This window comes from Apaloderma vittatum, unplaced genomic scaffold, assembly GCF_000703405.1.
Source record: "Apaloderma vittatum isolate BGI_N311 unplaced genomic scaffold, ASM70340v1 scaffold26710, whole genome shotgun sequence".
Taxonomy (NCBI): Eukaryota; Metazoa; Chordata; class Aves; order Trogoniformes; family Trogonidae; genus Apaloderma; species Apaloderma vittatum.
Genome location: NW_009693269.1, coordinates 6,043 through 33,865, shown reverse-complemented (window position 1 = coordinate 33,865; position 27,823 = coordinate 6,043). Strand labels below are relative to the sequence as shown.

General features: G+C 41.3%; 1 protein-coding gene across 2 annotated transcripts; it reads left to right on the top strand.

Moving 5' to 3' along the window:
- Nucleotides 1-27,190, top strand: LOC104267744 (clathrin heavy chain 1-like). Of its 2 annotated transcripts, XM_009878504.1 has the most exons (32): nt 46-202; nt 815-817; nt 4,259-4,527; nt 4,798-4,959; nt 5,744-5,857; nt 7,090-7,263; nt 7,540-7,737; nt 8,115-8,315; nt 8,422-8,574; nt 9,188-9,310; nt 10,030-10,167; nt 10,385-10,549; nt 10,957-11,137; nt 11,487-11,650; nt 12,240-12,365; nt 12,660-12,802; nt 13,379-13,613; nt 15,441-15,563; nt 15,982-16,127; nt 16,515-16,698; nt 17,227-17,419; nt 17,907-18,064; nt 18,160-18,324; nt 18,674-18,781; nt 19,115-19,282; nt 19,365-19,514; nt 20,336-20,467; nt 20,612-20,722; nt 21,269-21,439; nt 22,105-22,326; nt 25,322-25,397; nt 26,405-27,190. In XM_009878504.1, the coding sequence occupies exons 1-32, from the start codon at nt 46-48 to the stop codon at nt 26,518-26,520; spliced, it is 4,929 nt and encodes a 1,642-aa protein (XP_009876806.1). In that variant the 3' UTR covers nt 26,521-27,190. The 2 variants fall into 2 exon arrangements, with proteins under 2 accessions (XP_009876814.1, XP_009876806.1); XM_009878512.1 differs by lacking the exon at nt 815-817 and having other exon boundaries at nt 1-202.
- The last annotated feature ends 633 nt before the right edge of the window (nt 27,191-27,823 follow it).

Sequence of the window (27,823 nt, the reverse complement as noted above, 5' to 3'; positions counted from 1 at the left end):
AATTTGGGCATTAACCCAGCAAATATTGGATTCAGTACCCTAACAATGGAATCTGACAAGTTCATATGCATCAGGGAGAAAGTGGGAGAGCAGGCACAAGTAGTGATAATTGACATGAGCGATCCAACAACACCAATCAGACGTCCGATTTCTGCCGAAAGTGCCATCATGAATCCAGCATCTAAAGTAATAGCACTGAAAGGTGAGTAACCCTTTATTATTGTGGTATGAAACCTGGCTATGCTCTGAAGTCTAAGATTTATGTAAACTTTCTGAGAAGCATATATGCGAGAATAAGAATTCTTGCCTGAACTTGCATGCTGCATTTTTGGCAGTGGTTTTGTTTGTTTTTTTTCAGTAATCTTTGCATGATTTACCTCCAAATAGATGCGAGATGCTAGGGCTTGGCACTGCAGTCTCCTGTTCTCACTGAGGACCAGGTCATCATATGGTATACTTTCCCTTTAAGCAGGTGTTGTAAACACAGTGGATGCTTGTAAAGAGGAACAGGGATGTAAAGCCATTCTTACTCACTACTCTGTCCTGACCCTTTCCTTTAGCTCTGGAGAGCTTACTAGATACCAATAAAATGTCGTAAATGTGGCCAGTAACTGCAAAAGTCAATGTAGAAGCATGTGAAGTGCGTCAATCTGCTTACCACTACCTATGGTGGCAATACTGCCTTTAAGTAGCAGTCCGAGCTCAAAGAAATAATTTCTAATACATCTTGGACTCTTCTCTTAAATGACTGACTTCTGGTATTTAATTTCAATAACTGACTATGTACTTTTCTTCCTGCATCTTATCTAAACAGATGGTGAGTGAACCTTGTCGTGACGTTTTATGTTTGGTAGTACAAAATGGTCTAATCTCATAAAAAGTACTGAACTTTAAGGTAGCCATTTGACAGTTCACTTCATAGCTGGGGGGATCTTAATCCTCACCTGGTGTTACAGTGAAAATGTTCTGTTGGCTTGTTGCTAATCATTTGGCTGCCTTGACTATTGACTGTACCAAGTGAAGGAGAAGAGTGTGCTTTTCATGTTCGTGTATGTTTGTGTGTATATGATGCAGTACAGTTGATAGACAAAACCAAATTGCAATATTTTTATGAGAGACCTCTGCTAGCATGTCCTGTGTGCTATTCATTTCTGCCTAAGTGTGTTTTTAATTGTGAAAAATCATGGTGAAATTACTTAGGGGTCCAAGAAGCAACTTGTCGGAAACAACACAAAACCTGCAACTTCTTGTCTTTGATCTCAGACTTATGCTGACATTAGGGAAAAACTAATGTGTTTGACTTTGGCTGAATCTGTGTTTCAGCTAAGATGCTTTTACATTTTGCAAAGAATTGCCTTACCTGAGGTGTGGGTAAAGGCAACAATGGAAAAATAATTTCAGATCTGTTAAGAGGTCACTGTCCTTAATCTTGGACCCCTTTAAACAAACCATATTGGCAAGGAAAGTGCCTTCTCTACACTAGCAGAGCTTCATCCAGCTCTTAAAAGGAAACTATATAATCTGCTTGTAAAACTAACCTACTAATTAAATGGATTATCATCAGCTTCGAAGAATATAATTCTTTTGGGTTTTTGCCAGTGTTGGGGACTTGTTCCCAAGGAGTATCATTGTGTCCCTGCAGACTGAATAAGCTTGTTCTCTGAAGAGAGAAGGTTGAGTGAATGATGTCACATTGACATGCAAAGTGGTGTTGTCGGGCATTGTGGACTTAACGATATCTTCTATCAATAACCTAATGATCCAAGTGTTGGGTAGAAAAGCGGATAAACTGGAGCTACCTACCCACAATAACTAGCAAAACTACAGGGAACTGCACTGAAGATGTGGTTTAAATCGGTCTGTCACTCCAGACTTTCCCTGCTGATTGACTGATGCTTCAGTAGTCAAAACTTGCATATTGTGACTGAGTGTGCCATGATTGGGAGTTGCTCATAATCTAAGGATTATTGAGCAATAAACATAGTAACCCACCTTCAGAAAAAGAAATGAAATGGTTCTTGATTTAAACTGAAGTACCGTATGCAAAATTTCATTTCTGGATTGCATGTGGCATTCTCCTGGTGTACCAAGTCTTATGCTTTGTCCTTGTGCTGGTGATTCTCTTGCTTTGCTCCATACTGAGAGTAGTCCCCAGCTGGTCTAAGTGGAGAATTGAGCACTCCGGGGTGCTTCCATTCTTCGGGGCTCCAGTGAACTGAAATGTGAATTCTTGTGCCAGTGTTCCCGAAATCAATCTGCTTACTTGATTACACCCATAGAGAATAGTTTAAGTAGACTAATTAATCTGGTAGCTTGATCAGAAAAACTTGCATAAGAGTCTGGCTTTTTGTCTCAGATCTTGACCTAAGGAAGTGTTCAGTTAGACATAAGACAAACTCGTACTTGCCCTCACTGTGACTTCATAGCAGATTCTGCTCTCTCTTAATCCGAATAATGAAATATTTTTTTTGTAGTTTAATTACAGTTTAGTGTTCTCAAGTTTGAATTTATGTTGCTACACTTAAACTATTGCTGTGGTTCCTGTGGCCCCAAACATCCAGAGCTAGCTACGTGATGAAGCTTCTAAAGCTATTTCCAACTGTAACGTAGCAGTTACCTTTAGTCTAGAAAATAGACAAGCCTGAGGTTTTATCTTGTATTAATAGCTTACTGGTTTCTTCTATGTTCTTAAAACTGGGAAGGGCATCATGCTTCCTTTTCAGGAAGACTGATTTCGAGAGCAATTTCAGTATGTGCATACTGCTGTTCCTGTGGTGATTAGACCCCTTCCAGAGCTACTCTTCTGTCTTCCACATGTGAGGCTGCATACTGTGGGAGTTAAAAAAATCAAACTCCTGATAGCACCAGTCCGCTGCTGGACAAATTGTTGCCTAATACATTAAATATGTTGTTTCCAATTGTCAGTTTACAGCTGGTGTTAGGTGTAGGCTTATTGCATTTGTATAGTACAGTAACTGCATGTGAAGAGCAAGATGGTCTGAAACAGGCTGCTTTTGGTTCCAGCAAAACTAGCAAGCAACTGATTGATTTGAGTTAAGAGCTCAGGTTAATTCAGGGAGCATAAATGCTGCATGTGTAGCTCTGAATTCTTTTGTTGTCTCTTGGCATCGTGTTAAACTAATACGATAATTTACTGTATGAATTATGCTAAAACATTATAGAGCAGTCTGAGATGCATAATGACGTGGGCTTAGTATCTCCTGAAAATGATCACACAGCGGCCAGCAGCCGTCATCTATCAAAGCTTCCCAGTAGAAGGAACATCTACTGGTTTGACAGTCAGAAGTGTTACTAGCAGTGAAAACACTTCTGAAATGTGGATAGAAATAATAGCATTACAAGCCAGTACTGTAGCAGTCTGAGTGGGTGTCTTGTGAACAGAAAACAATATTCCTAGAGCTGAGTCGTCTCGTCTGCAGTGAAGTAAAACATTGCTTTGATTTCCTGAAAGGAATAGGGTTCCTTATTCTTTATAGGTTGGTTCAGTTAACATTAGTTTTAAATCTGCCCTTACTAGCTGCTTGGAGTAGCTAGAAAGAATCCTAAAGACAAGCTTAAACCTGCAGTATAGTTACCTAAATCATGAACTATTAACACAAACTGGAATTAGAATTCCAAACCTTTTCATAGTCTTTCTGAAATTTGACTGTACTCTTCAGTAGGCACTTGTATTACTCTTGCACATAGCTCTTCCATCAGTTATGTGCACACTTTTCTGTTTGTTCAACAGCAAAGTAGAATGGAAGCTCTGGTCTTTGGCTGGCTTGAACTGTTGCAAGTCTTGTGCTGTTGAACTCAGTCCAGGTCATCTCCAGCAGCTACTAAATTGATGTGAATTGGAGCCAGTCTTGCCTTAATTATACTGAACGACATCTACCAGCACCTACCGGTGCTGTTACCTAAACCAGTCTACACAAGCTCTGTAGCTTAGGCTGCCTTTTAACTACAACTTATAGTTACTTAAAATGTCTCTGCTTGTCAGTTTTTGGAATGTCCACGTAAGCGTCTGTAAGAACTAGAATTTGCTTCAGGTATGGTAGAGGCTGGAGTTGTGGGATGGGAGGATTCTGTTTGCAAGGAGTCAAGTGTCAAAGGAGACTCAGATGTGACGGGGCAGTAACGCTGTCTGTAACGTCACTGGGATGGTGGGTTAGGCAGAGGGCTTGTAAATAGGCCGACTACAGGATGACCTTTGTGGTAATCTATCTATGATGTCTCTTGGGTTTTGTTATACCAGCTGGGAAAACACTTCAGATCTTTAACATTGAGATGAAAAGTAAAATGAAAGCCCACACAATGGCGGAGGAAGTGATCTTCTGGAAATGGATATCTGTGAATACGGTTGCCTTGGTGACAGAGACAGCAGTCTACCACTGGAGCATGGAGGGAGAATCGCAACCCCAAAAGATGTTTGACAGGCACGCTAGTCTTGCGGGCTGCCAAATCATCAATTACAGAACAGATGAACACCAAAAATGGCTGCTGCTGATAGGAATTTCAGCACAGGTAAGTTAGCTGGAAACAGCATGCTGTGAAGACAGTTGGGAGAGCCCTGGCTCACCTTCATTTAATAGTTGCTTTAGATTCTTAACTTTGGTTTCTCTAGATCAAAAATTCAAATGTGTCTTTTGTGTAGGATTAACCTGATCTTTAATGCAATTAAAATGTTGCAGGAGAGCATGTTGTTGCTGCTTTTTAGTTTACTGCCCCAAAAGTCTTGCTATAAACATTTGAAATCTTATCTCTAAAAGCTGACCTTTCTTCTTTATTTTCTAGCAAAATCGTGTGGTTGGTGCAATGCAGCTGTACTCAGTTGACAGAAAAGTCTCCCAACCTATAGAGGGCCATGCAGCAGCTTTTGCAGAATTCAAAATAGAGGGAAATGCCAAACCTTCTACTCTCTTCTGTTTTGCCGTGAGGAGTCCTGCAGGAGGAAAGGTAAAGTCTACAACTGTTTTTGTGTGCTGCCGTAGCAGAACTCTGTGGTAATAGAACTTCAGTGATCACACAGTTCAGTGTATGCTCTCTGAAGAACAACTTGGGAGCCATGTGTTTAGCGTGTTTGGTCAGCATGAAAATACTTTCTTGCAATAGGATAGAAACTGCAAATAAGTCAGAGTTGCTTGGGAGAAACTCAGCCATAGAAACAAATGGAGATGCAATGAAAACGGCCCAGATAGCTGCTTTTTTTTTTATTTTGTGTGTGTGTGTGTGTGTGTGTGAAGTCATTAAGCAGCCTCTTAGATCTTGAATTCAGTGCAGAAAGAGACTAAATAAGGCTTAATGCTTCAAGTAGGTTGTTTGCATCAAACTGGCCAGAGGCATTCAGTTGAATATGCTGCAACTGCTGAGCAGTGTGAGAAGAGCTGACGTAATACTAAAATATTTTAAGCTTTCTACTCTTGTCCTGCAAAATTGTTGATGAATTGATGAGTCTCATTCAAAACATCTTGAATTAGTTGTCTTGAATAGAAATACAGTCTGCTTTCATAGAAAGTAGGGCTTTTTCTTTTGTGATTTTTTTCAGTTTTTAGTTTACCAAGTTCCGGAAAACTTGTCCCTCTGATAAATATCTGGAGCACAGTTCCCCAGACCGTGTTGGTTCAGGATTCATCAGCCAAGTGTGGCAGATGACTTCAGTAGCTTATATGAAGAGAGGAACTTCTTTCATGTGGCTGTACTTGCAGGTGATCTTGTGACATATGTACTCTTTTCTTTCTAGCTACACATAATCGAAGTAGGTCAGCCAGCAACTGGAAATCAGCCATTTGTTAAGAAAGCTGTTGATGTGTTTTTCCCACCTGAGGCACAGACAGACTTTCCTGTGGCAATGCAGGTAAACGTTTGACTGCCCCGAAAAATATCAACTGGATAGTCTGGCAAGTGGCTGCCATCTCTGTCATAAAGAATGCTTTCTACTAGTTCTGAGAGGAACATTAATAGATTTGTGGGAGGTAGTGTGGAGATTAAAACAGTAACTGAGACAAATATATAGGCTGTTCCAGCATTTGTCCAGATATATCAACTTAAGATTGTATTAAAAAAACAACAGCCAAACAAAAACCTCCTATCAACTCCATCTCCCCCAAAAAAAGACCCTAGAAAAACCTCAATAATGTCTTCTGGTAGAATGTCTCTAACATTGCTTTGGCTATTGAACTTCTTCCTAATGTGCAGAGTTCTAGATTAGAATTATTAAGGTTGGAAAAGACCTCTAAGATCGCCAGGTCCAGCTGTCAACCCAGCACCAGCATAACCAATAAACCATGTCCCAAAGTGCCATGTCTAAAAGTTTTTTTTGAATGCCTCTGGGATGGTGACTCCACCACATTCCTGAGCAGCCTGTTCCAAAGCTTCACCACTCTTTGAGTAAAGAAATTTTTCCTAATATCCAGTCTAAATGTTCCCTGGCACAATGTTATGGTGCTTGATGTAGCTTCACATGAAAATGGCATTTCATCTACAGTAGATACCACTTCAAGAGACAAAAGGAGTGGGTAGTCATATATCGGCATACCTCCTGTAGTAGCAGCACAGAAAAGACAATTTGGGACATTAGTGGTTCTTCAGGAAAGAATCTCCAAGTGAAAGTACTTTTAAGACCATTTTGGTTTGAAAGCCTTCCCAGTTTAAGTGACTTGGCAGGTGAACTGGAGTACTTGGTAGCTACACTTGGTTTAGATTCTGATGGTGCTTTGAGTGGCCTTATTGGAAGAGAGTGGGATTGTTTCATTAATACTTCTGAACAGAAACTTGTACTGACATCTCCAGACTAGAATGTTAATTATGCCCAACCTTTCTCAGCCTGGCTCTTGAGGATATGAGTATGTCCTTTGCTGCAGGTGAATTTGAATTTCCTTTCAGCCTCTCTGTGCAGTGGAGTTCTGGCTCCAAATGGCTGGCAATGCTGTTCATTGGTTTGAGTCTGTAGGAAGAAGCCCAAAGTTATATTTGTTCTTAGTGTCAGTGCAAAGGCATGTCACTGCAGTACTGTCTTGTGACTAGGCTAAAGGCAGCTGTCTTAACCGTTACAGCCTTAGTCTTGACTAATAACTCATCTTTTGGCAGATTGGAATTAAGCATGGCGTTATCTACCTGATCACCAAGTACGGATATATTCACATGTATGACCTGGAGTCTGGAGTGTGCATCTACATGAACCGTATTAGTGCTGATACTATCTTTGTCACAGCTCCTCATGAACCTACCTCAGGCATTATTGGTGTGAACAAAAAAGGACAGGTAACAAATCCAGTGTTCTGGCTTTAAGCCTTCTAAAGCTCAGATGGAACATAACAAACCTAATGAGTGACTTACTGCAAGACATGGAAGGGAGTAACAGATTAGTCAGTTTCTAACTTCTCCTAGTACAGAACTGCTTGGGGAGGAATTTTTAGATTTTTTTTTTTTTAAATAACCTACTACTTCACTGATGGGCTGCATAGCTATTTGGTTGCTGTATTTCACAGTAGTTGTGGAAAGGACAGTACTCTTCAATATACCTTATGCCCTTTCCAGGTGCTTTCTGTATGTGTTGAGGAAGACAACATAGTGAACTATGCTACGAATGTTCTCCAGAATCCTGACTTGGGACTGCGTATGGCTATACGTAGTAATCTAGCTGGGGCAGAGGAGTTATTTGCCAGAAAGTTCAACACACTGTTTGCTCAAGGAAGCTACGCAGATGCTGCTAAAGTAGCTGCATCTGCACCAAAGGTAAATAACTCCAAAGGTAAAGCTTAAAAGTTGTAGGGATTTGCCTTAGTTTAGTGGGCTTGTTTAACTTGCTTGCATTTCAGTACTTGACATTTAAAGTGCTGCAGTACTGGCCATAGTTTTTTGCAACTTAGTTGTTATTTTGACTAATATATTCTGCTGTATTCCATAAAGGAGCATTTACTCTACTTTCCCAACCATAGACTGGACTTGCTTTGGCCTCTAACTTCTTGCTACAATGTCATTGGCTTGAAGATCTCCACCCTGAAGGCCCAAGAGCAGATGCTTCAATATATAGCTTAATGCCTGTTTATTGACTAATGCTGTTCAGACTTTGCTAATTAAATATTGTTTCTCTTTATCTTGTGCCTCGTCAGGGAATTCTACGTACCAGTGATACAATCAGGAAGTTCCAGAGTGTACCAGCTCAGCCTGGGCAGGCCTCTCCCCTACTCCAGTACTTCGGAATATTGCTTGACCAGGGACAGCTGAACAAGTTTGAGTCTCTGGAGCTCTGCCGCCCTGTCCTACAGCAGGGTCGCAAGCAGCTTCTAGAGAAGTGGTTGAAGGAAGACAAGGTAGGCTTGATCTTGATGCTACCTTAGTTCTATTGCCTTGTAAAAATTGTCAACAAACTGCACCTCTGCGTTCTTCTACCTGACAAAATATCACTTCTGACTTCAGCTGGAGTGCTCAGAGGAGCTGGGAGACTTGGTGAAGACCGCTGACCCAACCCTTGCACTCAGCGTCTACCTTCGTGCTAATGTGCCAAACAAAGTGATTCAGTGCTTTGCTGAAACTGGTCAATTCCAGAAAATAGTGCTGTATGCTAAAAAGGTAAAGTTGTTTATCACAAACTGCTAGATTCTGCTAGACTCTGTCTTGTTCAATGTGTACATTCGCAAGCTGTCTTCCATGTGATAAGTTTAATTCCAGCCACTTAAAACTGATAAGTAGGTAAGATTGAGAAACATGTTCTTCATTGTCATAGTGCAAATCATAGTGTATGACTAAGGTGTGAGCAATCTACAGAAAGTTAGATTCAGAACATCGCGAATTTTAGCAACTGTCAAACTGATGGACTGGCTCAAGCTTATTCTAGAGAATAAAGGTTAAATTCTTCCTCAAGTCATATGACTTTTTTTTTTTTTTTTGGATGGATTACAAAACAATTTGTTAGGACCGTACTTGACAGGTAGTGCTATACGACTGTTGAAAGATTTGTTCCTAGCAGCTTTCTTACCTAGCAAGAGAAATGCCCTGGTGCAAGCTTGGTTACTTGAGCAGGTGAATACTAAATTTGTGTCAATACACAAGCAACGCTTTTGTCTGAGAATTCCTGGAGAATGGGAAGATAAGCACAGTTCACAGCACTTTTGCTAAAGAATCTGAAGGTGTAAAAGATGTGTAAAGCTTCCCGGGCATGTATGACCATTTCTGAAATCCCTAGGTTGGCTATACCCCAGACTGGATCTTCCTACTGAGAAGTGTGATGAGAGTCAGTCCAGACCAAGGCCTGCAGTTCTCTCAGATGCTGGTACAAGATGAGGAGCCACTGGCTAACATTAACCAGGTGATGCCTACAACAAGAGTACTGGTCTCTTTCTAGACAGAGGTAATAGCGCAGCACTATTTTGGGGGCCAGTAAGCCCACTTCAGGCCTCTGGTTGGCTTGGTTAGAGAAGTGACTATTCTGGTCAAGCTTGGTAACTAGTAAGTCTTTAAAGACAAGTGTGCCCTCGAGTTCTTGTGGAAGCTGGTTTAGTACTCTCACAGTTAATCTGTCACAGTCCCACTTCAGGCAACAGAGTGTTACTGTCCGAGTGTTGGCTTTAATGGAGCGTGTGTTAACTCCTCCCATGCAGAGAGCTTACAGGAAGATGAATAAACCTGAGTGTGTGCTGTCTGCTAATGACCGCTTCTGATTAAATGAGAAATAAGGCAACGATGTGCATTATTGAAGAGATGAAGCTACTTGGAAAACCTCTTAGTTTTTCTTGTATTAACTGTCGCAACAGGGGAGAAGGAATGGGATTTGCATGCTGTGTTACAATTGGAGTGGGTGGCAAAATTTGGCATAATAGTTCAAAGTAGTGTGCTGCTTACATTCTAGGGAAAAAGAAAACTTGTCTCTTACCATGGTAGTCATTCTAGGAAAGCAGAAGAAATACAGTATGCTAGATGCTGGGATGAGCTGCCTTTCCAGCCTTCTAGCCAGACCATTAGTATATACAGACAAATATGTACATGTGTATAGAGACTCCCCTTCTCTAACTTGACCCATCTCTGCAGATTGTGGATGTGTTCATGGAGAACAGTCTTATTCAGCAGTGCACATCCTTTCTGTTGGATGCCCTGAAAAATAACCGCCCGGCAGAAGGCCACCTTCAGACTCGTCTCCTGGAAATGAATTTGATTCATGCCCCGCAGGTAAGACCTCTTAACCTAGTTCCTCCAGAAAGTGAAGGAGAGACAGTAGTAGGCTTCCACAAGAGTATGCTGTCTGATACAGATACCTGTAAGTAGTTTAGCAACATCAAAGGCTGCTTTGGAAAAAAGAAAAATCACTGCTGTGACTTTTCAACAGCTTTTAAGCTGAGCTGCTGTGATTCTCTGACAGTCTGAATATGAAATGTAACCCCTCTAGGTTGCAGATGCCATTCTTGGAAACCAAATGTTTACACATTATGATCGTGCTCATATTGCCCAGTTATGTGAAAAGGCAGGCTTGCTCCAGCGAGCTTTGGAACACTACACAGATCTCTATGATATTAAACGTGCTGTTGTTCATACTCATCTCTTGAATCCTGAGGTAAGTCTGTTGTACAGAGTAAGAAAGTGAAAGCTTGAGTAAAGCAAACAGTCTTTAGCACCTCTGCAGCTGGTAAAATCCATGCAACTGCTATAAGATGGTTTGTAGGTATGTAAAGTAGCACATGTAGCTGATTCAAAACCACTTGTCCAATTAATGATTTAAGTCATCAAAAATACAGATTATAGTTTAATCTAGCACCAGTTTCCCAGATGGACATTTCAAGTCTTATTTACGAACTGAATTTTTGTGGTTGAGAAGATGAGTGTATTTGGGTTTAAGTCTTTAGCCTTAGTGCATAGAAAAACTCTCTGGTAGCTGGGGTAGAAACTCTGGCTACTTGCCACACTTCAGCAGTCAGTCAAATCCTGTATGAGTTACTGAGTAGAATTTCTTTCTCTTTGCAGTGGCTTGTGAACTTCTTTGGCTCTCTCTCAGTTGAAGACTCTGTGGAGTGTTTGCGTGCCATGCTGTCAGCCAATATTAGGCAAAACCTACAGCTCTGTGTGCAAGTTGCTTCTAAATACCATGAGCAGCTTGGTACCCAGTCTCTTGTGGAACTCTTTGAATCTTTTAAAAGCTATGAAGGTACAGTATTAGAGGGAAGCAGATTACTTGGAAAGCACTACTTGATTGTAAGGATTGTAGCTTTTATGGGAGAGGTACTTGTCACAGGGCTGGACTTTAAGGATGCAGTTATCAAAGTGAGCTCATAACAGTGAGTTCTAGAGGTAGCTTTTTTCTAGATGGTTTCTTAAACCTCTTGAGTAAACATTAGAAAGAAAGATGAAACCTGAAAGAAGGATGTGGGGGAAAGATCCTCTGGATTTGTTCCTACAGTTCATTGAAAGCTACTCTCAGGCAGGTTGAACTCAGTCACAAGCTGGCCTGTACTTGCTTCAGCTACCCCTCTGTTAAAACATGTGACTCTTTCTAGGACTGTTCTATTTCCTGGGTTCCATTGTAAACTTCAGCCAGGATCCAGATGTTCATTTCAAGTACATTCAGGCAGCTTGCAAGACTGGTCAGATAAAGGAAGTAGAAAGAATTTGCCGTGAAAGTAACTGCTATAACCCAGAACGGGTGAAGAACTTTCTGAAGGTAAATATTCTATCTGTGGATTGAGCTGTCCTCTGTGTGTTTTGCCTAGCAGCAGAACTACAGCCTTCTAATGGAGGGAAATACCAAGTCAAGGTTTTGCTGGCATGACTGTAAGGGGTTTATTGTATAGCTGGAGTAGGAGTCTGATCCTATTCCAGGCATATAATAGGTCCTTCTAAGCTGCCTTTGGGACAACAAGTCCAAAGTCACCATTCCGATAATACTATCTTGTATTATACAACCTGTACCAAACTCATGAATATGCTGTCACCTAATGATAGGTGAATCCAGGCTGGCAGAAGGAAAGACTATGCTGAAATAGTCAGCAGGAGCTTTATCAAGGATATTGCCTAGACAAAGCTTATTGGAATTGGAGTAAACCTGTACTACAACATTTGGCATACTTTGACTGGTAAAATGGGATTTTAATGCCACTTCATTTTGTGTTGTTAGATTCTTGACCTAGCAACTGTCTTCTGAATTGATATGTGAATTAATAGTCATTTTGAAGCTAAGGATGTTGGCCTAATGTGCTTTTTCCTGAAGAAGAGCCTAAACTTTTTTTTTTTTCCCCTTGTGTAAAACACAGGAGGCAAAGCTTACAGACCAGCTTCCTCTGATCATTGTCTGCGATCGATTTGACTTTGTTCATGACCTGGTGCTCTACTTATATCGCAATAACCTGCAGAAGTATATAGAGATCTATGTACAGAAGGTAAGGAGAATCCAGTTTTAAGTTCTTGCTCCCTTAGAAGGCACTTAACCATTCATCAGACTAAACTAGAATTTGTTACATCTTTCATGCTCATATTTCTAGTGCAGAGGCACTTCAATAAACCTTTTAAGCGTAGCTTTTCCTGGACTATATATGCAAATGTGTTAGTAACTTAAAATTCACTGCTCTAAAGCATAGTTTAAATTGGTTAACTAGAACTTCTCTATGTGGAAGACTGGGAGTGGATTATTAATAATGCTAATAACTAATTTCAATGGTCTTGGCTTATTCTAGGTGAATCCTAGCCGTATACCTGCAGTGGTTGGTGGACTTCTTGATGTGGATTGTTCTGAAGATGTCATTAAGAACTTGATCATGGTAGTTAGAGGCCAGTTCTCAACAGATGAGCTAGTGGCTGAAGTGGAAAAAAGAAACCGGTATGAAAATACATCTGTAGACACCAGTGTTGGGCTTTCCTGACCCTGGTATATACACAAATCAAATTGAATGCAGTTTTATTGTATTATTTACTACTGTTGGTTTATGTTTCTGTATAGGAAAGCAGTTTAGATTTGCTAGTCAGTCTCATGATGAATTTGGGCACCATAGGAATGCCTGACAACACTGCATGACTAATAACATGGCTTTTGAACACTTCCCTTGCCTTTGGAGTAAATTCTGGATAAAACTGTCTTGACAGTCTTGTTGTAGGCATACAGCAGCTTGTGAAATTAATTTGTAGATACCTGTAAAATTAACAAATGGCTTTAAGGGTGAAGAGCCACCTAATAGAACAGGAGTTGAAAGATTGCAAAACTAGTGGCATCTGCAACCTTCCCTGATGTTAAGCTGGCCTCTGTTCAGTTAAGATTCGTTAAAGATAACTGGTTGATGTCTGTCTGATTTTAAGTCTGGCCATCATTGTTCCTTGAAGGGAAGGCCAGGTATTAATGGGTACCTGTCAAGCATACCTCAGTCTGACTTATAAACCTAAAATGTTTGCTTCTTCAAAGGCTTAAGTTGCTGTTGCCATGGCTTGAATCAAGGATTCATGAAGGCTGTGAAGAACCTGCGACTCATAATGCCTTGGCCAAAATCTACATTGACAGTAATAATAATCCAGAACGGTTCCTTCGTGAGAATCCTTACTATGACAGCCGTGTAGTTGGCAAATATTGTGAAAAGAGGGACCCTCATCTGGCCTGCGTTGCTTATGAGAGGGGGCAATGTGATCTGGAGCTCATAAAGGTTAGCAAAACTGCATTTATAAACAAGTTAAAGAACTACTTGCTGCCTGAAGCAGAAGCCTAGCTGGCTATGTCTTAACACTTGCAGAATCCTGTCTTGCAGTCTTACTTGGGAGTTGTGGTAGGCAGGATCTATATGGAGACAGTAATTTTGATGCTAACAAGAAGCCTTAGGCTATATGTCCAAACTAAAATTGTATAATCCTTCAACTTAAGGGTACCGTTCATGTCTATCATCCGCTGATTCCTCTCAGAATTGAGGTTGTTACTGGGCCCAACTAATGACTATGCCTACTGTTAAACCTTTGTTAATTTGGTCAGTTTTTCTGAGCCTTGAGCACTTGATCAGCAGAAGAGACACACTGTCATCTAGCCTGGCTCTGTGGTAGGAGGAAAAGCTTCACTGAAACTAGAAACAGGGCTTGTGATTTTCCATTATTGTGGTTGACCTGTAATGTTGCTCCAATACTTAACTATAGAAATGAGGAAAGTAAACGTTGACAGTCAGACTGCAAGGACTTACTATGATAGCATTCCTCTGCTATCTTAAGCTTGTTGATTCCTAGAACCTCCCTAGGAAGTTCAAGGGCAAATGAAATTCCCAGGGTTCTCCAAGCACATCATAGTCTCAGATGAACGCCAGACCTTAATGCCAGCTTGTAATGCTTGTGGCTGTTGAGAGAGAAAACGTACTCCTCCAACCTGCACTTCTGTGCTACTTATGTGCAAAGAATGTCAACTGTGTCAGGGTAGGAACTAACTTGTTTTGCCGTGTTTGAAAGTAAATGCTGTTCCTTGGCAAGGTGTACCCTGTGAGTGCTAGAATGGTGGTATAATCTAGGCTTGCTGCTGAAAGTGGATGACTATCCAGCCTGAAGCACCTATTTTTGAGGTAATACCTCCTCTATAGTTGTAAATAAATAATAATAAAAAAAGCTGGCTACATATTGGCTTATATTTCAGAACGTGAAGGTGGCTCTGAGTTGTTGTTTTGCTAGGAAACTGCTAGGATAAGTTTTCACATTCTGGTTAACCCTGATCAGAGCAGATGTTTCTGGTTACAGAGAAAACTTTATCCTCTAAGAGTTATTCTCGAGACATTGTTGCCTCCTAGAAGAGGGCTTGACTCCTGCAGTTAATAGATGTACAACATAAAGCAAAATAGAACTGCTACTAATTTGCTTACAGCAAGGTAGGAAGCTCTTCTGGTTTCAAGAGCTAATTCAGATGCTAACAAAACATGGCCTGTTGGTAGACCTTCAGGTTTCTACTATTGTAGTTGGAAATTGAAGCTAGTGGTACTCATAGGATCATAACTCTTCCTTGCTGCACCTCTGTGGGAGTTTTCATGTTTTTAATGTACCCTTAACATTTTAACAGGGGAATCCAAGCCACATGCCACTCTGAACACTTCTAGTATAAAGCTAATGGCACCAAATACATAACCTAATTCTAGCTTTAAACACCAGCACCATTCCTCAGCTCACAGCTTAACACTACTCAGGCAAGTGACTCCCTTTCTAGATTTAAAACCTAAGTTCTTCAGGCCTCTGCAGGTCTTCACTTCAAACAGAAGCAAATAGTTACTGTGAAGCCACTGTCACAGTATTTGTGTGTCGGGCAAAACCAAGAGAAGCTATAGAAATTCTGCTGGAGACCTTCTCCATGAGCCTTCCAGATCAGAGGTTGGGTAAGAACTTGTCTGTGGCGTTTAGCACTGGTCAGCAACTAGTTCTAGTCAGTCTTCTAGACTGTCTGATTCATAGCTAGCTAAACCTGTCTTGTGGTACTGACCCTTTAACACCAGTATTTGTAACTTCTCCTTCAGGTCTGCAATGAGAACTCACTGTTTAAGAGTGAGGCTCGCTATCTGGTGCGCAGGAAGGACCCTGAGCTCTGGGCAAATGTTCTGGAAGAAAATAACCCATTCAGGAGGCAGCTTATTGACCAGGTACAGCACAAAGGCTAAAGTTTTGGTATGAGGAGACCTTAGGATGTCTCACTAATGTTATGGAGCATTAAAGTCAGCTGTGTTCACTGACAAGGTCGCTCGAGCCCCCATCTCAACCATACAGACATTTATGAGTTTGAGTGCAAGACTTACTAAATCTTACCTTCATGGTCAAAAAAATTAGTTAACAGTAAGATTATTTCTGTCTTGTAGTGACGTACTTCTAGTGAATTTGCTCCCTATACAGACCTAAGGTGTGACTTTTAATAGCTGTATGCAGTATAGAAGCAGTGTTTTCTTGCACTCTGTGACAAGATACTCTCAAAGTTCTGAAGACTTTATTTGTAGTTCACTGGAATAGATAGGCAAATATCTCATTTGGGGAAAACACATCATACTTTCCTGCCTTCGAATCCAGGTTGTCCAGACAGCTTTGTCAGAGACACAGGATCCAGAGGAGGTGTCTGTAACTGTGAAAGCTTTCATGACCGCTGACCTGCCTAATGAATTGATTGAGTTACTGGAAAAAATTGTCTTGGATAATTCTGTATTCAGTGAACACAGGTAAGAGGAGAGCCCTGCCCACAAGTTTAGCCTATTAAGTGCCTTTGTTTAGGTTGTGAAGTAACCCAGGTGTTGTGAGCCTCTCAGTTGCAGGACCTCTAGGCACTCTTAAATATGTATGATCAGGTGAAAAAGCAGAATTTGAAGTGCTCTGTGCTTTAAGAACAGCGCTGGTTCACACTGTGCAGTTTGCAGTGATGTGTTGACAGAGCACTGCTATTACTAAGCAGTGTGTTTTGAAGGCAAATATTGGTGCTTCTCGATCTGGGGATGAGAGGAGGTTGCTAGTGACAGCAAGCGGGTGCATTTTTTTGCACGTATAATACATGTCACTTAAGTACGCCTTACTGTGCGCTGCATATAGCCTGTGCCTTCTGTTTCCCAAAGGAATCTCCAGAATCTGCTGATCCTGACTGCCATTAAGGCTGACCGCACTCGTGTAATGGAATACATCAACCGGCTGGATAACTACGATGCCCCAGATATTGCAAACATTGCCATCAGTAATGAGCTATATGAAGAAGCCTTTGCTATATTCAGAAAGTTTGATGTTAATACTTCAGCAATTCAGGTGAGGCATGGTTTCTTCCTGAAGGTGTAGAATATTAGTAATAGAATGGCAAGTATACTGTCATACTGATTCTCGAGTGATTGTCGCTTAAATCAGTGAGGCTTAAGAGTACTGTTCCCATATGGTACGAGGTTGCATGGAAAGTTTGGATTATGTGCAAAAAATAGCAAAAGAAAGATAATGACTTCAGAGGCTAATCTGATCAAAGGAATAAAATTTAGAGGGGTGTGTGTTGCATTTGATTAACTACCTTGGAGACTCATACCTGAAAGGTGCAGGAGAAGCCAATGCTGCTAGGCATTGTCTTTAGACCAGCATTACTGACTTCTGTAAAGCAGGGGAGAAAGTGTAGCGAGAAGAGTCTTATTCTTGCTGTCTCTGCTTTGTTGGACAGAAATGGCTGTTCTAAAAGCAGTTAGCTTCATCTTGCTTACACAAAACAGCATATACACTTGAAGCAAGAGTTCTGTTAAAAAGGACAATGCTATGAAGCTTTGAATTTTAACTTGCAACTTCAATTTCAAACAGGTGCTGATTGAGCACATTGGCAACTTAGACCGTGCTTATGAATTTGCGGAGAGATGTAATGAACCAGCAGTATGGAGCCAGCTAGCCAGAGCACAGCTCCAGAAGGATCTGGTGAAAGAAGCCATTGACTCCTATATAAAGGCAGATGATCCGTCTGCCTACATGGAAGTTGTTCAAGCAGCTAATAGAAACGGTAAGGCAAAGCATCCTCAAACTTAAGGTTGTTTGGACTTGAGCTAGGTTACTGCACCTCCACTGAGCAGCAAGGATTCTTGACACGCAAGAATTCCGTTTCGGAGAAGACAGGAGCAGTCAGTACATGGAAGGGATGAGTCGATGTTGAGTGAGATGGCTGTCAACAAGCTTGCCTGTGTTGCTACACCGACGATATACCTTCCTGTGGAGATAATTTGGACTGTCTTCTAAAATACATCTAAGTATAATATATGTGTTTAGCTATACATGGCAGAATTGCTTGCCAACTGGATTGTGAAATAGTAGTAGGAAGTTCAGCCTTATGTGAAGGTGACTTGGTGTTTAGCAGGGAATTCATTAACTCAAATGCAAATGGCTTGGTATTCTGGTGGAGGAGATCCTTGAAACTACTAGTGAAAACTGTTGCTAAGGTAGGCAATACAGAATGACTAAACAGAGGATCTTAAATATCTCTTTTCTCCAAGATAACTGGGAGGACCTAGTCAAGTTCTTACAGATGGCCAGGAAGAAGGCTAGAGAGTCTTATGTAGAGACGGAGCTTATTTTTGCTTTGGCAAAAACTAATCGTCTGTCAGAACTGGAGGAGTTTATTAGTGGCCCTAATAATGCCCATATCCAACAGGTATGTCTTGATCCACAGTTCCCATGTATGACTTGCTCCTTTGCTGACTCTTGATTCTTGCTGTTACCTTTGGTTACCTTGGACTCCTAATCTAGGTTGGTGATCGCTGCTATGAAGAAGGGATGTACGAAGCAGCAAAACTACTCTATAACAACGTATCTAACTTTGCTCGCCTGGCATCTACCTTGGTTCACCTTGGAGAGTATCAGGCGGCAGTGGACAGTGGCCGCAAAGCCAACAGTACGAGGACTTGGAAAGAGGTAACTTAAAACCTCTGTTTTTTTAATAGCCTGCATAATGTGCTCTATTGTTGCTTTTGAGCATGTTGCTTTAGCTCTGATAGTAGCTTGCTGTTTCTGGCTACAGAGTGTGTCTGTAGCTTTATAAGCTGTCTTCTTGCCCAAGATAATAAAGCTTAATTTCAAAACAGTGTAAAACGAATAGCAGAGACTTTAATTGTAGAACAAGCATTATGGAAATACCTCCTTGAAAGTGTACATAAGCCTCAAATTTGGTAAAGCTTTGCTAATTAACTTTCTCTTTAATATAAGGACATTAAGCATTGCAGTGTTCTCCTGTTAACTGACTATTTGCCGACTCTCATGACAGGTATGCTTCGCCTGTGTGGATGGACAGGAATTTCGCTTGGCGCAGATCTGTGGCTTACACATTGTCATTCATGCTGACGAACTTGAAGAGCTGATCAGTTACTATCAGGTTAGATCACACTTAATATCCTAGAAGACTCTAGACAGCGTGCTTGTATCTGCTAGGTCACAGGTAAAATTGATACACTGTGGGGCTGATCTTTAAAATCATTCTTTCTCCATCTCCATTTCCTAATAGCTGCATGCATGGGTTTTTTTCTGCGTTAAATGAAGGGGTGATAGTTTTTGGACTCTTCTTTTACGACTGTTGCCTCACTGGAATCTCAGATTTCTACACATTCTCAAAGCTCATGTTGAATTTAAGTAAATACGCACTTTAGCAAGCTTTAAGTGCTAAGTTGGTCATGAACTTGCAATTAATCCTTATTTTCCTAACGTTTAGGATCGTGGCTACTTTGAAGAACTGATTGCGCTTTTGGAAGCTGCATTAGGCCTTGAGCGTGCACACATGGGAATGTTTACTGAACTTGCTATCTTGTACTCCAAATTCAAGCCTCAGAAAATGAGGGAACACCTGGAGCTCTTCTGGTCTAGAGTTAACATTCCAAAGGTATGCAGTAAGGCAGCTATGCTGCCAGTGAGGGTGGGAAGCTGTCAGTGAATCAAACTGACTGATTTTTTTGTTTTATCAGGTGCTCAGAGCTGCAGAACAGGCTCATCTCTGGGCAGAACTTGTATTCCTCTATGACAAGTATGAGGAGTATGACAATGCAATAATTACTATGATGAATCATCCCACTGATGCCTGGAAAGAAGGGCAGTTTAAAGATATAATTGCCAAGGTAAGTAACTACTTAACTGAATCAAAGTGCCGAAAGTTTCTTTTGGATTGAGGCAAAAATGCACAACAGAACTGCTGGTTAGAAAATGAGTTTGCTTAAGCTGCTCCTCAATTTCCCTACTGTACCTAAAACAGCTCCCAAACAGTTTAGTGCAAGAATTGATCTAACCTTGTACCCTTTATTTTCTGCTGTGCAGCACATTCTGTTGAGTGGCAGCAGCTAGCACAAAATGTTTTCAGAGATTGCTCAGGATCATAGGTCACAAGCAAGAGGCGTAACCTCCTTAATATTTTTGAGCTGAAGACTGTCTTAATCTGAGGCTCTAACTGTTCTTAAAAGATCTCTGCAAACGTTTCCAGCTGTTCTGGTGTGAGAACTGGGATGGGCACTCCCGTGAACTCATCAAAGAACAGTGAATCAGTGGGTAGTTTAGACAGCATTTGAGGCTGAGTACATTCTAATTGATCTTGTGGGTTTCAAGGTGACAATTTAGACTGGTTAAGGCTAAAGCCTTTACTGGCTTCAGGAGTTCAGCAAATGGTCACATTAACTGTAGTGAGCTACCTGCGCCAGGATCTCTTAGCTGCGGATGGGTTACAATTGGTTTGTACTGCCCCAGTAGCTTGTGATTTCGTTATCTGGAAGCAAAAAGCACAAGAAACAGTCATAAAATTGAACAAGAATTCTGCATATAAATCTGGCCTCTAGAAGGAAACTTAAGCTTTTATTTAAGAGCCAGATGAACTTTGTGCTAAGTGGTCCAAACCAAGCTCCTTAGGCTTACTTGTGTTTGAAGTACTAACTACTGTCTGATCATGTAGGTGGCTAACGTGGAGCTGTACTACAAAGCCTTGCAGTTCTACTTAGACTACAAACCTCTGCTGATCAATGATCTCCTGCTTGTATTATCTCCACGACTAGATCACACTAGGACAGTCAATTTTTTCTCAAAGGTGAGTTTGGGAGATGGTAGATGAACAAGAAGTCCTCTTGCTGAAGATGCTCCAGTCTCTGTCTGGAAATAAAGATTGACATCTAGAGTATGAAGTGTCAGAGTTGGTATGCTTAATCTTGTATTGAAAACATCTTAATTTCAGGTTAATCAGCTACTTCTAGTAAAGCCTTATCTGCGTTCAGTTCAGAACCACAACAACAAAGGAGTTAACGAAGCTCTAAACAACCTTTTAACAGAGGAGGAAGATTACCAGGTGAGCCCCACAAAATAGATTGCTAGGCCTGAGGGGTGCTCCTCTTTCTCAAACAGAAAGAGGCCATAGTTTGGTTGTTGCCAAGTGAGAGCATAATTCCCTTGAGCAGAAGGTAACTGGTATCTGCAGTGCAGTGGTGGTGGGGGTGGAATTGGGCCCTTTGTGGGCAGGAGTCCTGAGACAACACTTTGATTTGCAAACAAAGCAGATACTGTGGTGGTTTTTCTCAGAACAGCCTTCACAAAAATCAGTATCAGGTGTGTACTCTGTAAACACATTTGCTTCTGGCCCTATTGGGTGCTATTTGGAAGACGTGCTTTATCTTCTTCTAAAGGTAATTAGCTTTGTGATCAAGTGAAATCGGTATGATCAAGTTACCATCATGCTGTAAGAGTCATTTTTTTGAGAGATGCATGAAATAATGCAGGATAAACAACATCCAGCTGGCAGAACCTAAACACTTGTGCCCCATGCTTAGATGCTCTTCTGCCATAGTTCTTGCCTGCTACTGTCTGGAAGCATGTGTAATAATTCTTTCTCAAACAGGGTTTGAGAGCTTCCATTGATGCCTATGACAACTTTGATAACATAACATTGGCTCAGCGTCTGGAAAAGCATGAACTAATTGAATTTAGACGTATTGCAGCATACTTGTATAAGGGTAACAACCGCTGGAAGCAGAGTGTGGAGCTGTGCAAGAAAGACCGTCTGTATAAGGTGAGTTAATGCAGCCTTTATCCCTGACTGTCACAGAAGTCTGAGCTATGAAGCATAGATTTCCTGGTTATCGAATGTTTCATTAGTTTCAACTCTGGAGTTTAAATAGTCTTAACCCTTCCCTTGAAGCTTAAGCCTCTTAGAGCAGAATCTAATTTCATCATGTTATTCTGTACTCAGAGATGTATCTGTATTGATCAATGACAGCCATACAGTTTTCTCTATCGATACGGAGCATCCTCCTTAGAACTCAAGAATTTTCATGGGCTAGGTTTTGGCCACACTGTAGGAGAACTGCCAAAAAGTCTTCTGTCTTGCCATATAGCAAGCAGTTGATGCAATAATCTCTTTGATAATCCTTAGTATCTAAGGGTAGGTAGGGTGCAGAAAAGATTGTTTATCTTTGCTACAAAATTAAGCAAAATCTCATTGGGTCACTCCAAGTACTTAAGGAAAGCCTGTTGGATAGTGTGAATACAAGTATCTGGATTGCCTCAAAATACCAGGTCTTACCTGAATGTACTATAGCTTGGTTCCTGCCGAACATCTGGTGGTGCTGAAGACACCAAATCCCTGGCTCATCTAGCCAGCAATAACGTGACATAAGGTGTAGAGCAAGATGGTGCCAGGCAAGAGTCAAGCTCAACTGTTGTTCTCTCCTGCAGGATGCGATGCAGTACGCTGCAGAGTCCAAGGATGCAGAGCTAGCTGAGAAGCTGCTTCAGTGGTTCCTGGAAGAAGGCAAGCAGGAGTGCTTCGCAGCCTGCCTTTTCACGTGTTACGACTTGCTGCACCCAGATGTAGTCCTTGAGTTGGCGTGGAGGCATAACATCATGGACTTTGCAATGCCTTATTTCATCCAAGTGATGAGAGAGTACCTTACCAAAGTGAGTATTGCATAGGCTACAAAGTTAAGACTTCTAGTCTGCTGGGTCATTAGCAGTATGCAGCCAGAGCTCTTTGCATGTATTTGGAATATTGTTGTTCCTTGTAGACTAAGTTTTCTATGAAGTTCTGTGGGCTTAATCACTTTAGGCCAGCTAGCAAAATTCATAAATAGATGCCTTGGCACTTCAAAGTAGTCTAGTTAAACTTTGGTTTTCAATAGTGGACATGAGCAGCTCTGCTTTTCAGAGCAGCTCCAAAATTGACGAAGCTGAAAACTTGGTGAAGACAACCTCTATCACTCTTTACTTTGTGCAACAATGAAAGTACTCTCTGTTTTCTCATTACAGAGAATATAGCTTTTGAGTAACTAATAGTACACACTATTCCTACATCAGCCATAGGAGTAGACTGCTGAAGATGATTTTTTTTTCGAAAGAAAAGCAGAACTTTAGCATTGTAGTCTGGCTGTACAATACTGATACCAGTATCTGGTCCTCAACTGAGAGAGAAGAGAGATTCTGATCATGTGTGGTCCCGAAATGCTTGTCTCAAACAGCTCTAAGATAGTAAGCTAAGATACTTTCTTAGAAAGCTCTAGGGGTGCATAGGACATCACAGTAAAGAAATTCATTAAAATGAGTAATCTGAAAGTGACTGCTTCAGGTTGCTTCTAATCAAGTCATGTTAAGTATTCCCCTCTGAATTTTCTTGCAGGTTGATGGGCTGTTCTATAAGGTGACACTCTGATTTCAAACTCTTTGTGTTCATGTGTGTCCCTCGATATCCGAGGTTTCTTTTACAGGAATCTAGCTGTAGCTTCTGCCAGAAGAGCAGTGTAATTTAGCTCTAACTCATTTCGTGTTCACTTTCTAATGCTAAAAGGATAACTATTCACAAGCAACTTGAAAATCCAACCAGACTCTGCTTCTCTTCATGGGAAACAGAAGCGCAAGTGATTGAGGAGGACTTGAGTGTTTGGGCTCCTGTTTGCTCTATTACAGATATCTTGTGGCAGGGAGGATGTCCATAAGTAAACAAAAGCAGTTGCCACATAACAGGCAGTGCTCTGAGTGCAAATTGCTTGTTAGGCTGTAAATTTATCAGGTCTGTGATCTTTCCGGCATGGTGAGTTTGCATAGTGGCAAAAGCTTCTGTAAACTCCTTGCCTGTTAGTGTGATGGAAGTACTTGCACAGATCTTCAACACTTCCTCCTCCTCATGTTCTGCTGAGGAGAAACTTGCCACACAAGTTCGCCTGAACTCTTCTGTGTGAGGTTTAGGTTTAAAAAACGTTTTTGTGGTTTTAAACTGGTGGTTGGATTTACAAGTAATCATGTGTACTAAATACGGGATAACTTGCCAGAAGGAAAATCTGCATGGTGAAAGAGGTTTACAGTGGAACTAATATAGTCTGTTGAATTAACTGCAAAACATGGAATTAGAGAACGGGCTTTATAAATGTGATATGTCTAAAATTGTCATGTAACTAACTTCAGAAGTACAAAAGAATAGACTAGTTTATCAGCAGGGTGTGTACATCTTTCAGAACTTAGCTTTCATGCATAAAAAAGGTGTTAAAGCACAGAATAGTCCATGGTCCAGAAGGGACCAAGCACACAAAGTATGATGACACTGGGAAACCTTTTGAACAACTTCATTTCTAGGCAGCAGGCAGATGTTTAGGCTTTCCTGGAGAGCTGTTCCTATCTCTCCTTTCTTCAGGATGTCTGCTGGCTGCTTTTCCAACAGAGGGAGTAACTGCACTTCTGTTCAAGGTTCCTCAGTGCTTTAGGGGCAGTAAAGAGGAAAGTCTAATCCAAGAGAGAGTGGGAATCCCAGGTCGTAAGTAGAGCAATACAGCTAGTTTGAAGCTGGCAGCTCTCAGTTGCTTTGATTCATAGTAACATGGGTAGCATTTTTTAACACTGATATTTAGTGTTATCCTGAAGAGCTGTTAGGCTGACAGCTATAAATGAATTAGTTAATAACCTGAGTGGTTGTAGGTCTTTAATCTGAGTTGCAAACTTGAAGTAGTCCAGGAAACTGTTAAACACCAGATCTCAATAACATCTCTAAAGTATAATAGATACTTCTTTTGCAGCACTTCTCAGACCAGATATGATTCTTGCAGTTGGAAAAGAGGATGAAGAGCAGCTGAAATATAATATTGAACTAAATGTAGGTTTGCCCAGGATGTTAGTACTGACCGTATCTGGATAGGAAACTATGATTTTTATGCCTTGCAGTTTTCAGTCTCAATGGCTGTCTTACGGAAGATCTAACTTGTTAGACCTGAGAGAAGGAAGGTACTGTTGCCTTCTCAGATTGTTCCCTCCACTCCCAATTCAAAGCTGGGTTTGGGGCTCCTGCATTACTGTAGCACTTGCCCAAACACATTTAGCATGAACAGAGCTTTATTTTTGGCATAACACTGGGATCTGTATAAATGTGATACTACTGGACCACTTCCCGTGAGGGTTCTAGAGCTTCCTCTAGAAGTCAATGGGAATACAGATATGGTTAAACCAGTACTGTGCAGCTTACATTAGGCTGTAATCCTAGATAAAATCAAACTATGAGTCTGGAGTATTTGCAAATATCTTGATGCTCTCACTGAAGGAGAGGGATTGCAGGATAATAGATAAGTATAGATTAGCACCATTTGAGATGATGCTTAGAACTGCAATCTAATGGGCTTGTTTTATGGGCCATGGAGTTAACGGTGACTAGAACAGGACCCTAAAAAGTGCTCCACTCGAAGGTGAGGATGATCTCAGCTGCATTTGACAGCTGTTGTTATGGCAGTAAACCTGAAGTGACTGAGAGGGCAGATTTACAACATAGCTTGCTGGAAACATTCAGTTTTGCAGTAGTCTGCAGCTTGGACTAATAAAAGGAACACTTGTTAGGTAAGGTACCAGACATGAAAAGCCTCACATGATGGTGGAATTCCTAGACAAGGCCTTCATACATCTCCTGTTCACTTCAATGTAGGTGGATAAACTTGATGCTTCTGAAAGCCTAAGAAAAGAAGAGGAACAAGTAGCTGAACCCACTCCAATAGTATTTGGTAGGTGAAAGACTTGGTTTTAATTGATTACCTATTGTCACTCTGCTCTCTTTGTGGAGGCAATGTACCTCCAGTCAAAGTAAACTGGTTTCAAGTAGTGAGTAAAATGGTTGTCTCTGCTAGATGAACTGCACAGGTTGTTGAAGTGATATCCCACTGTTACAGTGCTTCTACTCTTCAGCTGAAGTATTGCTCCTCTCCCATGACTCAGACCTCTAGCTTAGGAGTAGTCTTTCAGTATAATAACAGGACAGGGGATACGTGTGCACAACCCTGGGAATAACTTAGCATGCAAATCCCTCCTGTTATTCCTGTCTAAGAGGAATGTGTCTGCTTTCTGCTCTTCCAAGTAGAAAGGCAGACTGGCTTTCTAGCTCACCCATTTTAAGACATGTGCAGCCAAAAAATCATGGCTGTCCTCAAGTGTGCTGCTATTTTAGAAGCCCTTCTGAAGAGGCATTCTGCTAACAAGCACCTAGAAGTGGCTGGTAAGGGAAGGATCTGACTGATTCACGGTCTGATGTAAATGTTAACCTGAACTTAACATGTGCATGAGGCATGTGTGTACCTGGTGGCAAAGACAAATCCATTAAGGTGTGATGAGGCCTTTTGCAGTGCTCTCCAGACTATGAAACCTAACAGACCTAACGATTTACTTGGATTGCTTTACTTCTCCAGTCCTGACCATGCATGGGTTAATTAGTATCAGTATGTTTGGCTTTCAGTATGATCTCCTCAAAATAAGCCATGTTTATCATGCCCTCAAGGTCAGTTGATACTTCCCTCTGAGTCCTGCCTTGCTTTTGTAGTTTTCTGGTAGCAAGAGCAGATAGCCGAGGTGCCCACTCTGTGGTGCATGTTGAGTACAGTGTGATGTGCCAGTGTATGCTTGTGCAGTGGCTGATTTTTAGCCAAACTTTCATAAGCCTGTCCTGTTGTACAGCTAGCATTGGGGAAGCTTGCATTCTTAAACTAACTTTTCTTTTTTTTTCCTCATGCTTTTCTAGGCCAGCAGTTGATGTTAACAGCAGGCCCCAGTGCAGTACCTCCCCAGGCAAACTTCCCATATGGATATACAGCACCGGGATTCACCCAGCCGCCTGTCTATGGTTTCAATATGTAACTAGCTCTCTGACAGACCTTCACTGTCTCTGTTCTCTTCCTTCCCGTCCCTTTTTAACTTCTCCAAGAAGTGTACAATGGTCCTAAAGGCACAGATGACCTTCTGTTGGCTGAACACACTTGCTGCCCGGCTCAGTGAGGAGACTTCAACGGGATGCCTATTGCTGTTATTTATTGATTATTGTCCGGTTACATTTCAACCTCTGAAAGGCAGCTTCTGTTAATGACATTGTGAGACTCTTGTCTGAAGTTAAGGCACTATTTCACTAACTCATATAGCAATAACTGCTTGAGGCTGGGGGAAGAGAGCATATTTTTCTTTCTTTTGCAAAGCCCGTTGAAGGCAGCTGGGAAATTGCCCGGCACCAAGTTGTTAAAGCTTTAGCTGAAGCTACTGAAGTAGCAGAGTTGTTAACAATTCAGTGAACCATCTTGTTAATAATGAATTATTGAAAGCTTGTGTACATCTGACTACCCTATTTTATTTGCAGTCTTACCTGCAAAAGAAAGTGGGCTTTCTAGTATTTGTGCTCTGAATGTTTAGAGGGATATTGGGAAAGCTTCCTTTTCTGGACAATAATACTGTTGGGGTTCAATGCTGTTGGAGTCTGTTCTCTATTTTCTGGAGTAGATCTGAGACTTGAAGAAAATAAATCTTCTCATGCCAGAGAGCAAACACTTCCCAGATCCTTTTTGTTTAACAAGGAGAGAGCATGTTACTTATTGACGTTAAATGGTACTAAAGGAAACCTCAGCTCTGTGTGGCAAGTGAATGCAGGAGTGTGCATGGGCTGCCGGAGTACTAGAGATGCAAGAGCACAGTGTCGGGCTTGGGGAGGGGGACACACTGCTGAAATATTGAAGCAGTAGGGAGGCCATAGTCCTGACTTTTTATTTGCACCTTTAACTGATTCTGGCATTGGTTTCCTGCCACACTGTGTTCTGACCCTGTCTGGTGGGCAGAGTCGGCACCACCCGCGTTAACAGGGTGCCGTGACTCAGCTTTGCTCTGCTGCAGTACTATCAGCAGCGTGGTCCATCACCCACCTCTTTCTTTGGGAATGCCAACAGGGATGTGTTATTACTTTGTGCCACTTCAAATACATGTATCATTAACGTTTTCTGTACCTAGATAACAATGTATAATTTATGGTTATGAATCTTGTGCTAATCTTGAATATTATAAAAGTCCAACTATAAATGTAAAACTGCAGTATCCACTGTGTGGTTCTAGTCTTAATATCTTGGGGGGGGGGGGACTGGTTAGTCGTAATACACTACCACTGAGAGCATCGGGTCTCTTA